This window comes from Ambystoma mexicanum, chromosome 5p (assembly GCF_040938575.1).
Source record: "Ambystoma mexicanum isolate Mex_15411 chromosome 5p, UKY_AmexF1_1, whole genome shotgun sequence".
NCBI classification, from domain to species: Eukaryota; Metazoa; Chordata; class Amphibia; order Caudata; family Ambystomatidae; genus Ambystoma; species Ambystoma mexicanum.
The window spans coordinates 276,477,976-276,492,672 of NC_090930.1; the positions used below are offsets into that span (position 1 = coordinate 276,477,976).

The 14,697-nt window shown below is 42.3% G+C and overlaps 1 protein-coding gene across 8 annotated transcripts in view; it reads left to right on the forward strand.

Moving 5' to 3' along the window:
• SEPTIN6 (septin 6) overlaps positions 1 to 14,697 on the forward strand; it is a 450,192-nt gene that overhangs the window by 426,833 nt on the left and 8,662 nt on the right. Inside the window, exon 10 of one of the 8 annotated variants that reach the window (XM_069612707.1) lies at positions 7,739 to 7,757. The exons of the other annotated variants lie outside the window; for them this stretch is intronic. Within the exon in view, the coding sequence (XP_069468808.1) occupies positions 7,739 to 7,742 (4 nt within the window). The 3' untranslated portion in view covers positions 7,743 to 7,757. Of the gene's footprint in view, positions 1 to 7,738; positions 7,758 to 14,697 lie in introns of those variants that run through there. 8 annotated transcript variants of the gene reach the window in all.

Consider the following 14,697-nt stretch of genomic DNA (forward strand, 5'->3'; position numbering starts at 1 on the left):
CACTCAAAGGTACGACTTGGAGAAGGGGTGGGAAGCAGCATGAGGGGAGTTACCCAAATCCCAACATACAAGGGGAGATGCTTCAAAACGTAGTGGGCCAGGTGAAAGCAGATTATAGGGGGTGGGACATGATATGGGACCATACTTTAAGCTTCTAATATACAATGTGCGGGGGCTAAACACTCCGGTCAAGAGGAAGAAGCTGGAACAATACCTGGCGAAAGAACGCCCAGAGGTAATGGCCCTCAAAAAATTGAGAGGGTATCCCACAATGTATCAATCCAACGCTGAGGGGAAAATGGGGGAGGAGGGGGGACCTCGTAGCATTTAGACAAATACAGGACTTCACTATTCTGGCTACTAATGGAGATAAGGGAGGCAGATGCCAATTTGTTGAATGCAAGATGGGGACACAGCTTATGACAATAGCCTCAATATATGCCCCGAATACAGGCCAGGACAGCTTCCTTCGATCTACATTGGCCACTCTGGCTAACTTTACCTTATGGGAAATAATAGTAATGGGTGACTTGAACATTGCATGGGATCCACGCAAGGATCGCAGTGCAAAGATTTATAAAGGCCAGGTGGACCCCCCTCCCTCCAAACACCCTGAAGCGTAGAATAGATCACCGGACACTAAAGGATGTCTGGTGAACTCTTAACGGGCACACCGATGGGTACACATACTAACACGTACATTTTCAAGGATCGATTACGTCTGGGCTTCGGCCACTGTAATAGGTAAGATCAGGCAGATGGAGGTGGGGCCTATCCTTCTCTCAGATCATACTCCAATAGTGGCTTCCTTGCAATGTTGGGGTCGACCCAATCAGCTATGGAGATGGTTTACCAACAGAGATACTGAAAGATAAGGCCTTAGAGGCAGAAATTGAGAATAAAGTGAGAGAATACTTCAGCAATAACGGCACTCCTGGTATGGCAGTGTGGGACGCCTTTTAAAGCTATGAGGGGGCACCTATTGGCAATAACGGCAACAAGGGGAAAAAATGCTTAGAGGCCAAACTAAAAGATTGATACTCATGGCATGGGTGCAAAGCAGGGCAATTAAACAGGAATATAGAAGTGTGCGAGGCCAATTTGATATATTGCATGCGAGGAGAGCGAGAGAACCCTCCTCTATGCCAGACCAAAATATTACTTAAAGGCAAACAAGGCAGATGGCCTACTGGCCGGATATCTTGGAGGGGAAAGAGCCAACCATAGTATCATCCAAATCAAAGCCCAACAAGGGGGGTCGATTACGAACACCCCTGACATAATAAAACGGTTTCAGGAGTTCTACACCAAACTATACACCTCCCAAAGGCATGAGACCCAAAACAATTACCTGCACTCACTCCTGCTCCAAAAGATAACGCCACTAACTAGAGAACGCCTAGATGCAGAGATAATGGAGAAAGAGGTAACCCAGGCCATCAAGGAAGTACTGCTCAACAAAGCACCAGGGCGGATGGTCATACTGCAGTCTTCTATAAAATGTTCCGGCCACACTGGCTCGAAGGTTGGCCGCCCTCTACAACCACCTGGGGACACAGGGCAAAATCTGACACCATGGAAGAGACAAAAATGCTGCTTTTCCCATAACCAAATAAAGATACCACGCAATGCGGGTTGTACCGACCGATCGCATTGAATAATCTCAATACCAAAATATAAACAAGAATACTGGCAAACGGAATGGATACCATATTCCCAGATTTGATCATGCCGAATCAGCCAGGATTTATAAAGAACAGACCAACATTTGACAACATTAGAAGAGTCTGCCACTTGATAGAAAACATATCCAAGACTAAATTCCTGGCCATTCTGCTAGCTCTCGACGCAGAGAAAGCGTTTGATTGCATGGAATGGTCCTTTCTGTTTAAAACAGTGGAACACGTGGTTTGGTCCAGGTTTTATTCGCAAGATCCAGGCTAATTATGTGGACCCAAAAATAAGGTTGTCAATAAATAACTTCCTGTCTCACCCGATCAACATTAGACGAGGAACAAAACGGGGTTGCCCGATCCCCCCCCACTATTGTATGCTACTCATTTGGAGACCCTGCTGACAGAAATTCGAATGACGGACCAAATCAAGGGTATCCCATTTGGGCAGGGGGAGAACATAAAATCATGGCTTTTGCGGATAACTTCATTCTTACAATTGCGGATCCTGATGGGTCCATACCTGGGATTTCCTAAGAACTAAAGCTATTTGGGTCAGTGGTGGGCCTAAAGACTAATACTAAGAAATCAGAGATGCCAAACCTATCCCTGAGTGCCGCCTAGGTGACCACACTTTGTAGTAGCGCTCCATTTAATATGATAGAGAACCGCATATTTGGGCATCTAGATCACCACGTCTATAACCTCATTGTATGCAGCAAACTAGGTCCCCCTCCTGGTGCACATGAGACAAATGTTGGGCAAATGGGGTCCCCTGAAGATATGGTTGGGCAGAGGTAATATGATCAAAATGGTGATCCTCCCAAAAATACTGTGCGTTTCAGGCAGTATCTGTCAAACCTTCACAGGCATTTATTAAATCCCTCCATAAAATATTGTCACTAATATGGGGGACAAAGAAACCCAGGATTTCAATTGAGGTTATGCTGGCCGCACGGGATGAGGGAGGGCGTGGCCCTCCCAAATGTTCACACTTATTACAAGGCATCACAGCTTCGAATTATACAGGAGTGGCTAATGAGAAACTGAGAAGATCTGGTACAGAATGGACTGGGCAATAGTGGGGAAACACTTGGGCGAGGTTCTTTGTCTGCCATATTCAGACAGACGCGAAAACATGCACAAAAGTGCGCTCACGGCTCTGGTAGAGGAAATATGGGATGAACAGGTTAAACAGAAAGGGATCACTACATTCCCATCTCCTTTTATCCTGCTATTCCAGAACCCCCAATTCTCCCCAGATGTGGAACAGGGGCACACCAGCAGTGGAAAGGGGAGGGGGATGCAAGAGACTACAGGATATGTCCCAAGTCTAGAGGTTAAGTCATTTGGCCAACGCAGATAAAACTTTGGGATACAAGAGAGATTCTGATATCAACAACTTCGGCACTGGGTGGTTAACCCACAGGTCAAGGAAGGGGCAATTGGACAATTCACACCGTTCGGAAAATATATCGTCACTAATACAGGCAAAAGAAAGTTGGTATTGGATCTCTATAAATTGCTTTCGGTGGACCCCGAATCCCCAAACTGGCCATACATGAAGCAATGGGGAAACAACCCTAGGGCATCCAATTTGGCCAGAAACAATGAGAAGCTATGGTTAGACATTCCCAAATTGACGAGAGCAATCCAGGTCTAGGTGATGTTGATAAAAGTTGGTTATGTGGCACTAAACTGAAAATAATGTGCTCTAATGCTACTGATTTGTGTTAGAGAAACTGCAGAGGAGTGGGAGACTCAGGCCATATCCGGTGGTCTTGCCCAAAATTGAAACAATTCTGGGCGGAGGTGAATGGCAATCTGGGTGAAATGTTTGGTATACAGGGTAGGGGCGACATGGAACAAGTGATGCCGGGTCTTAAGGGTCAGGTTCAGAAAGATTGGTCCAGAATCTTTCTGAACCTGACCCTATCCTCCATAGGATAACATTGGGAACAAGTACCTTTTGTCTCCCATCTCCGTTCCACTCACCTTTGGTCGTCAATCCTGGCTTGTGTATCCTGCCTCTGGGTTGGCCTTGGGTCTGGAAAAAAGGAGAGAACTAATCCATTCAATGGTAAATTGGTATTGAACGGTTAATTAGTTTGCAACTAATCACCACCACAAGCCCATTGCATCCTTTCTAAAGAGAACTCCTACCTCTCAGAAACCTTTATTGGAACCTGTGACTTTTGGGGAGTTTTACAAAAGTCCACCTATGGTGTAAGTAGTGAAGACTCACTCTTACATGTACAGGTTTACAATTCTTAGATTTGGCCTGAACTACCCAAAGGTTTGGTAACAATGGGTGAGCAGCCAAGCTTAGTCTAGGAGGGAAGAGGGCTGTAGAAAGGCACACAGGGCTTGGAGCATACACAGTGGTTCAAAGAACACTGACAAACTATCAGTTTATATAAAAATAACATGTATTCTATATACACCAAGGTTATAGGTGTAAGCAATGTAAGAACTCTTCACTGTAAAATAACAGTAGAATAAAAGGTTGTATCCAAGTAGGATAAAAACCATGTAAAAACTCTTGTAACAGATAAGCAAACTTTTAGATCACTCTGGTAACTTAAATGAACCCCTGCTTAATCAGGCTTCAAAAGTCCAACCATATACTAGGTGGGGTATAGAGTCAAGGGGGGCATTGGAGGTCCATTGGACAAGGTTGAGAAGGAAGCAGCAGATTAGTAGGCAGAGCAAAGTTTTATGAAGGAGTTTTCTTGTTTGTAGCCAAGTACAACAGCTTTAGTAAAATTGGCCCAATGGGTTGTTCACCCATAGGGGGATCTAAGGTGCCATGAGGAGGTGTAAGTAACTGCTTAACTGCAGCCCCTTCAGTGCACCAAATCACACAGCAAGACCAAGGTAAGCACCAAGGCTTGACACAGTACCTTTCCAGTGGAGAATTTGCTGCTGCAGGTCAGGCCATCAGTTGAGGCGGCAGTTTTCCCAGGTTTGGGTTTCTTGGCCTGGAAGGCTGAAGAAGGTCCTTTGGAGGGAGCAGCTGAATTCACTCGAGCAGTGGGTGTTGGGTACGATTTTAATAAATGTGAATAATCTTCCGGAACTGTGTCAACCTCAGAACTTTTTTGCTTGGACTTGATTATTTTTCCTAGTCCCCAGTCGAGTGAGAATCTTTTTCCCCTCTAACCTAGTCATTCCCACTTTTTTATGGGTGAACATTTTGTCTCTCCACTGTGCCTGTCGAGTGAGAATCTTTTTCCCCTCTCACGTAGTCTTTCCCTCTTTTTTTATGGGTGAACATTTTATGTCTCTCCACAGTGTGTGATTGGAGTTAAAGTTTCCTATAACTTTTGGACTTGGGCTGGGTTGCCCCTTTTGGCTTCCCTTTGTAATATCTCTTACTATATCTTGGGTGAATACTGTTCCCAAGAGGTAAAGCGGGATTCCCATCCACTTTACATTTTATATAGTTAGCCAGCACACCCCACCTTATGTTGAGAGCTGGGGAGATGCACTGTATCTCCTTTCTCACTTACCTGGTAACATTTGTTGCAATTGCAAGTTAACTTGAATGGCTGGTGGCAGTGAAACTGAGTTTTAGTCCTTCTTTCTGACAGGCTGTCAAATTTGCCGCAGTAATGCACAGAGGGTCACCATTTTGCACTCTCTTTCTGCCATTCTAGGTGGGAATGACTTTGGTTGAAGTTTTGTCTTTGGCAGGAATTCTTTCTATTCCCCGCCGACGCTCTAGAGTGTCTGCAAAGGCAGGAAGCGAGGGATGAGTCCAAAACTCTGCAGCCCTTGGAACCAGTTCCCACTGGAGGGCTGGCTGTCCTGATAAGCCAGACCGCACCTTTCTGTAAACTGCAGGGAGAGTTTGCAGATGTTGGGCTGTAGTTCCTGATAAGTACTCTGATCCTGGAAGCTGCTTACCAGTTGACCACAGGAACCAAATCTGAAGAGGAAAATGAAGAAAAGACAGCTATAATGCTTTCCAGAGAGCCTGCTGTGTAAAAGGAGCCTGATCTAACCCTTCCATCCAAGTGACCTGGGGATCCTGAATGCAACGACTCCTACCCAGAGGCTGGTGAGATGCACAAGTCTTGAAGACCTGCAAAACGAGCCATCCCACAGCGTGCCGTGACCTTGCAGGGCTGACAAAAATGCCAATACCAGGGGACCTTGAGTCAGAGTGCAGTGAATGGTCTTCCGAAGTACAAATCCCACTGAACCTTTGGTGGACTCCTATTTGACCTCCGGAGACCCGATATGAATCCCTGAAGTCCCCTCACCAAGTTGCAGGACTGCGAGACTGAAGAGAATTTGACCAGCAATAATCGTTCTTCATCTGGCTCCTGTAAAAGGGTGCCAAATTCACAGAGCCGTACAAATCTGAGAAGAATAGTTTGATGGACGCCTCCCCCGTTGATGACTGCTCCCAGTTTTCCTTCAGTGTCCATTTCTTCAGTCTCCAGACCAAAAACCCAAGGTCCGGATCCCACACTGCTGCATCCTGAAGGCATCCACAAAGAAGCTCTTCTTTTCTACTAATGTACTGTGTTGGCTTGAGTAGTACTTTCCTTACATTTTGTGTGAATCATGGGCGGCTGAGTGGGTGATTGGTGTGGTTGGAGGTGTGCCCATACCATTCGCCCAGGCCTAATGCTGAAACACATATAGGGGGCATTCTGTGAAGTCCCTACCCACTTTCCAACTAACTAAATTGGCTACTTGTCTAAAGAGATTTCTGGAATTAGGACTACAACTGAACCCTATCCTGACCTGCCTACAGCTGGCTCCTAGACCACTGGGGTCCCTCGTCTGCCTCTGAGAAAACTCATGCTATAGACTAGGAATGGAAGTTGATGATCAGGCTTCTGTCGTGAAAACTATAACCACTGTAAAAGTACATACTAAAGAAGTTAGTGTCGTATCTCTGTAATAGAAGTTACAAAGTGTCATTAAGTTTATACTTACCTTTGAGTTGTATACTGCCCCTCTCAAAAGTATATTTTACTTACTTTGAATGGTGTTTCCCCCTGCTGAAATTTTACTGTTCTATACATGTTCTATAAATGTTACTGTTCTCATTTCTAAAGTAAATGAGTGTAAAGGCTTACCAATAGGGTTTACCTACCTTGAATAACAGATTGCCATTCTTAAAGTGTACTATTGGGTTTGGCCCTCCCTGGTCTGCTTTTAAGTGCACTTCTAATACAGGCTTGTAGTGGGTTGCTTGTAGCCCCTCTTAAAAGTAAATGGGCCTTTTGCTGCTCTTCTTAAACTGTAACATTGCCGAGTTATTTCAAATAAGTACTCTTACTTGCCTGACTGCAGTCACTCCATGTGTGGTTAGAAGGGTACATGGTAAATTACTCACCTGTTGGGTTGTGCTTTCCCTGAATTGCTTCTGGGCACTTCTAAAATAGTTTTACTATGTTCTTACTTGTCCATGAGTAGCTTAAGGCCCCTCTAAAAAGTATGCAAGTTCAGTTACTCCCTCCGAACTGTGTTCTCAAAAGTAACATTGGTGTGTAACTGTATCTGTTCCTGCTTGAAGAACATTATACATGTTGCAAGGTACACTTGTAACCGTGTTGGTCTAATTAAATGTGTCTAATTGAATTATACTGTATATTATGACCAATATGGTCTACTACCCTTGAATTACTTAATCTAAATGTAACCTGGTCATATTCCCCAAGAATAGCAGATTGCTATCCTGACCGTTTAATCGTAGGTTTGACTCACCTTGACTTGCTGAATGGTCCTCTAAATAAGGTTATACCTTGGTTTGTATACCATAGGTATTGTGTTGGTTTTTACATGTGTTTGAAGATTCATCTTGGCCTACTGTATTAAAAACAAACCATTATTTTTACAATAGTTAGTGTATCAGTGTTTCTTTGAACCTTTGAACCATATGTAAGCTACAATTTATTTGTACTGACCTACAGACCTCTCTCTCTCTCTCTCTCTCTCTCTCTCTTTTTCTCTCTCTCTCTCTCTCTCTCTCTCTCTCTCTCTCTCTCTCTCTCTCTCTCTCTCTCTCTCTCTCTCTCTCTCTCTCTCTCTTTCACACATATAAGATAAGTCTTTCACAGGCTCTGGGTGCAGATCGGTTATCGTGCGGTGGAGTTTGCACCCTTTCTTGGTCCTAGTGTTGGTTGAGTGGACTTTCAGGAGGAGGATCCAGTCCCTGGATATCCAGAAGGATGCCTACCGAGTTGCAGAAGAAACCAACCTTCGGGAGACTTTTCACTGCAAAATGGCATAGGACCCCGAGTAGTTGTGAATTGCAGGCTGTGGAGGTCGCAGCCCTTCCAGGGATGGCTCAAATTGAAGTTTGTCTTGGACTGGTTGATCCCACCAGTCCAGGGGAGGAAGTCCTCCTTTTCAGGTCTTCACTGTCGTTCAGAAGTTGTTGGGACACAGCTGTTACTCAGCTGGCACTAGCAGTCGCTGGAAGTGGCTGCAGGCATCCTCCTTCTGCTTCAGATCTTCAGTCCAGTGGTCGACTATGGGGTTTCATTTCAAGACCCTTGCTTTTTATGTTGAAGAACTGGTTAAGCCCACCAATCAAACCACAAGCCTCTCATGACAATCTGGGAGGTAGGCTGTCCAGGGAGACAGCCAGCCTCCCAGTTGGAACTGGTACCAAAAAAGGCACACTGTATAACAAAGACCAGGGGAGTTTCGGTCTCCTCCCCCCACTTCCTGTCCTTTCAGGCATTCAGAGAGCCATGGCGGGCTCTCCAAGGCGAAGCACGTCAAAGACAAAGGACTCAAGACCACCCCCACTCAGCTAGGTAGAAGGCCTAACAAAGGACAAGTCATCAAGAGATGGGGGGGGGAGTAGGAGGATGGTGTCCCCTGTGGCAGCTGCAAAGACAGCTTGCAACCGAAGTTCAGAAACGTTGGTAGAAAACTATGCACTGCCAGCCACCACTCGGACAACTTGCTACTGTAACTAGAACATTACAGGATAAGTGGACAAAGGGATACAGTGTCCCCTCGGCACTCTACATAAGGTGGGGTGTGCTGATTCCTTTTTTTTTTTTATTTATTTTAAAGTGCTTTTGGTTAATTAAAACCTTATACACTACAGAATTTTTACATTAACCATACATAGTTACATATTTCACATAGAAAAACATTAGCCAACACATTTAATAATTAATTCTTGTTTACAGACTAGATTCTAAAAAACACATTTACAAAATACATCCCATTACACGCTTCCAAATATAAAAGGCTGCCCCAATAAAAACCTTAATTTCTCCATCATAAATAACTGACCAAAATTGGTCTGATTCAATTCTTTGCATGTCCCCTACTAAATTTGAATACCCTTTAATGTAGTATTCTTTTAAGTTTGGGCAGAAAGTTAAAATATGTCTTACAGTCTCCACCTCGATATTACAGTATCTACACAATCTTTCTGCTCGAGGAGTTTTTGTTCTTGCCCCGATAATTTCATTACACGGGAGAATGTTCAGCCGTAATTGTAGTATGAATCTTCTCATAGCTTTATTTCCCGTGTTAAGCAGATACTGTCTTGGTGTAGCAGGCTTGAGGCCTTGGAGAGCATAAGAGGAATATCTAGACTTTTTGTATAAATAGGACTGGTTTTCGCATAAATCCCAGATAAAGGCCTTATCTTTAAGGCTTTTCTTGATGTACATAATGTTATCTTTCCCATATGTACATTATATCCTAGGACTTCAAAAAATGTTAATACTATTTTCTGTAAACTTAAAAAATAGGGATTCTTAAATCTGCCTTCACTTTTATTTTTACCTATAAGGTTGAGCATGTTACCTTCATCCCCATCCCCCAATATTATTCTTAAATAAAGTTTGCAACATTCTATTTTCCATAGGGTCGAAAGGGATATTAGCCCCAATTCGCATCTTATCGCTTGTATTGGTACCGAATTTGGGAGTCCTAAAGCTGGTCTCCAAATCTTCCCTTCAAGTAGATGCAGCTTACTCAAATATTTGCTTTCTACAGTTTCCAATGCATACAAAATTCCAGGAATAATACAACTTTTATATATCTCGAGTAGACCTTCGACAGAGTGACCTCCTTTACTGGTGATATATTTTCTTATAACTTTCCATTTCTTTACTATTTTTAAACTTACCGCCTCTTGGAAAAAATGTATGCAGGGATTGCTCAGAATAGGCATCCCCAAATAAGGGTAGGCCTCCACTACCTCTAGTTTTATCGAGTTTATCTGCCACCTAGTAAAAAGCCTTTTCTTTTCGAGCCTGGTGGCTCCAAATACCATAACCTTAGTTTTGTTTATATTGATACTTAGGTTATTCTTTTCGGAATACAATAATAGACCATTCAACATTCTTTGCAACCCTACTGGAGTTTTATCCAAGAGGACGGTATCATCCGCATACATCAGGCCACAAATGGGTTTTCCCGCTACTATTGGTGGAAAGTTATTTATAGTCGAAACTTTCCCACATATCTGAGACATACAAATTGTACAGTATGGGAGATGTCACACATCCCTGCTTTAGACCAGTGTTAGTGGCGATCTCTGGAGATATCATCCCTCCTTTGCCCAAACAGATGGAGACAGTGGTTTCCCTATACATTTCCCTTAGAAAGTGCAAAATTTTGGGACAGATATTTTTCTCACTTAGTTTCTTCCACAGAAGCCCCCTATTAACACTATCAAAGGCTTTCGAATAGTCTACAAAGCACACATACAGTTTTTCCCCCTTATCTTTTGACCCTGCTATAATGTAATTCAGCATTGTTAGGTTATCGGTGGTACTGTACCCTTTCCGAAATCCAGTTTGAAGAGTAGATAGCAGTCCCTTTTCCTCTATCCAAATGTTTAACCTCTCCACTAAAAGGGAGCAGAAGATCTTACAACTGCTGTCTGCCATGGCCAGCAATCTATAGTTATCAGGCAGTTTTCTATCTCCCTTTTTAAAAATAGGGACCACTATGGCTTTCCTCCAGCTATCTGGTATGCGGCCTGTCTCCCATATACCAGTAAACAGCTGGAGCAAAATCACTGCCCATTTCTTAGGATTTTGTTTTATGACAGCATTTGCAAGGCCATCCGGGCCTGGGGCACGTGAGGATTTCATTTTAGAGATCACTTTCAAAATATCTAGTATACCAAAAGGGATACTATCTTGGTCATATGAGTTTATCCCATTGAGATTAGCAGACATGTCACTAGTCTTAAAGTAGAGGTCAGTAATGTATTGCTTCCATGCATCTTGGCTCGCATTAGAATTTTCCCTACAATCCTCATCCATCAGGAACTGTCTATATAGATACCAAAATTTTTTTGAATCATGGGTTTTACATATCTTGTATAAACACCTCCAATTGGCATTGCTGGTGTTATACTTATAATCCTTGATCCAATTTTTGTAATGAGTCTTTATGTTTTTAATTCTCTTACTTCTCTCTTCTTCATCCAAGTCACATGTCTGCTTAAGTTTGCGAATCTCACCCAGCATTTCTTTTTTTCTATCATAGATCATTTGATCATATTTGTGGGAGTGATTTTTACCCCTTATATTTTTCACAATTACCTTGCTGTTTAGCCTCCGAATTATACCCAACAAATTAGTTATTGGATTAAGACCATTCAATGCAATATCCTGCCCCTCAATGGGCAGCCGATCAAACGGCTCATTAAAGGTGATTAGATTTTTATCCGACCATGTGATCCTATTTCCGGATGCTGAAAATTGTATGTCCATCTCATTACTCACTTCCCAACATTTACTTACCGAGCCCTTAGTAAATGTGCCCCTAATGGGTGTATGGTCACTCAGAGTGGTAGAAATATGTTCAAAGGAGATAGTGGATAGGCTTAATTGTTTGCTTACAAACATATAGTCTAACCTATAGCCTACCTTCCCATTAGTCCAAGTTGCCCCCACACCTGGACCCAGGTGAGGTTCTAGATATTCTAAGTCCCAGCTGGTCATGAGGTTCATCCACCGACAACCCTGCCTAATCTGTGTATTTAAACCCGCCATCAGGTTACCCTCTTGAGTTTCCAATGATGCAATAGTGTCTGTTTCATCCCACAATTCTTTGCATCTATTCATCTCCTTTACAGCGGAGTCACAGTGGGCATTGAAATCTCCCACTATACAAATATCAGACTCAGGGAAATCCCGGGTCCAGCTTTCAATAGTATGGTTTATATATTCCCCAATCTCTTGTATATCTTCCCGCCCTGGTTGAGAATATATATTAATAAGAAGGAAACTCCCTAATTGGTTTCCCCTGTCTATATTTGCACACATAACATTAGGTAGATTCCCATACATCTCATACTGTTTAAATGACAAGTGATTTTTTACCCCAATACATAGTCCTCCATAAGGCCTGCCTTTTTCACCTTTTTGGGCAGCTTTATTCCATATACTATATCCATCTAATAAAATTTCCCCAGTTACCCATGTTTCTTGTAAGGCAAAGATGTCACTCTCCATCAATATTTGTATACCTTCCTTATGTAGAAGAGATTTGAAACCTCTACTATTCCAAGACAGGAGGTTAAATGTATTATATGCCTTATCTCAATTCTGGATTATAGTATTTGCCTCCTGGGAGTTGGCTTGTACGTTTTTATTTCTTAATTCCATATTAATAGAAGTAACTCCCACCCCTTCCATGTATTTGTCATTCCAATCATTATGAATAGCAGAGTGGCATATCACAATTTCATAGTTATTACCCCATATTCCATCAGAGTATTCTCTTACGAGGTCCACAAAAACCGCAGATCTAAATTGGACAATAACCCAGTTTTCCCAGCTTCCATATTCAGGAAGGATAATGGTTTCAATATCCCCTGAGTTAATATTTTGCAGTTGCGGAATATGTGATAGTTTATTAAGTAACCAGGCCCGGTTAAGAAAAGGGCTTCCATCTGTCGGGGATTTTTCTATGATTTTAATACTTTTTCCCACTATAAGTAGGGGTTCTTCATTTGTTCCCACACTATTTACCCTACTCGTTTTTTGCTTACTGTGCATGGCCAGTCGTTCCATCTCTTTAGTATAAATTTCCTTCTCCCTTTTGGTAAGGGACCCAATATTACTATTATATGGGATTTCAACATATTTAAAGTTATTTTCGGTGGATACCGTATCCTCTATTTCACTTTCCTCAATAATATCGTCCTTCCCCTTTAACCAATTTTCTAGACCCTTACTTTTACTTGCCACTTTTTTCCTTTCATCCAGCTTCTTTTGATGTTCCATGATTTCATAGTGGTTCCCTACTTCTACACATTCCGAGTCTAATGGGGCGGTGTTAGCAAGGGACATGGAATTTCTTTTCACAGTTTTATTCACTTTGGTCTTGGTCATCACCATCCTTTTTCGAGGTGCTTTCTTATTTTTCCTATTTCGCCTTGTGCGCCTCTTAGAGCCTTGGGCTACCCTTATTTCTATCTCACTCACACTATTATTAATCTCTTCAACCAGATTTTCCCTAGAGTTGAGTTGTTCCATATGGGAAGTATTAGTCTGTGTAATAATATTCTCATTTTCTTTTTCAACCGCCATAACCAACTCACTCAGATCTCCTATAACCTGATTTGGCTCCGTGGTATGTCTTTTCTCCTTGTTAGGGTCATTGCCATAGTAATCCTCTATCATAATCCCAAGTGATCTAGTATTATCAATGTTCTGAAGTACCATTGATTTTATATCACTATGCTCTTTAAGCAATTTGGTACAGATGGTCAAAAGAACATCCATCATAGTAGTTAGGGCGTCTAATTTCTCACCTGATTTCAGTGAGTTTTCACACCCCCTACTTCTATTACTTTTATCCTCGATTTCAGAGTAGTTTCCCCTAGAGTTAAATGACTCATCACACGAATGAGAGTCCTCTTCTTGAGCAAATTTATTCAAGTCTGGGGAAGCTGACAAATTGGATCCAATTTTATTATTCATATCGGTATCTTCAACCACAGAAATTTCCAAATTAGTACCTGTTCCCATAGATTGTCGCCTAAAGTTATGTACTAATGTCAATAGTGAATTATTATCTATCATAGAGCTATTAGTGGGAGGTGGTGGAGATTGTATTTTGTCAGATACCATTACTTTTTCCTTAATAGTTAGAAAACTGAGTATTTTAGGTTGATCTAATACACCTTTACCATCACCAGTAGTTCCATTCGTACCACCCTTCTTAGGTTTTTCCCCATTACCAGGCTTCTGTTTGGCTAGTTTGGTATTTGGTGTGGGTATGTTATTCTTCCCCTTTTTAGATCGTGTACTTGGGGCCATATTAGTATAACATCGAGTAATAGGTATGTACAAATGTGATAGAAATAGAGATAAAAATAGAAAAAGTTAGTAATAATATATATTAATTTATCCTTAAGGAGTCACGTCTCCATAAAATCCAACAAGTAAAAAAATTAGATCAGTCCTACTATAACGGAGACTTAAGTATACCTATACCCAAAATGCAATATGTCTATTAATAATAAATATATAAAACTGAGGAGAGGAAAGATCCTTCGCAATAAAGGGCAGCCGATACCATCAATTGATTAGTAAACAATTTAAAAAAAATGAGTGTTAGCAATCAAATACACCTTTTAGTTTATAGGTTAGAATCACATAGCATATAGAAAGGGAACGCCCAACAGCTTGAGGAGCGGCCTTAGTCCGACTCTCCCACCCTACCAGGTGGTAAGATTATATTATCCTGAAGTGGTGGAGTTAGCTTACTTCGGTTCCTGGGTATCAATGGTTATTTTACACACTCCACAGCACGTCCAACAGCCGTATAACAGCCGGCGCCCTTTACCCCTAACGGGCTTAACGCCGCGAGGATGAATGGCAAAGGGTTTAAAGGCTGAAGTTGTATCACGTGATAGGTCACGTGGCAGGCCCTAGCCCCGCCTCCTCTGCACAGCGTCTCTAGTGCCAGCACCTGCAAGAGCCCCCTCACAGCTCGCAGTGCAGGTTAGTTCCAAGCTTTTAAAAAAACGAACGTTTTTTCCAATTTTCCACCGCCCTTTCCT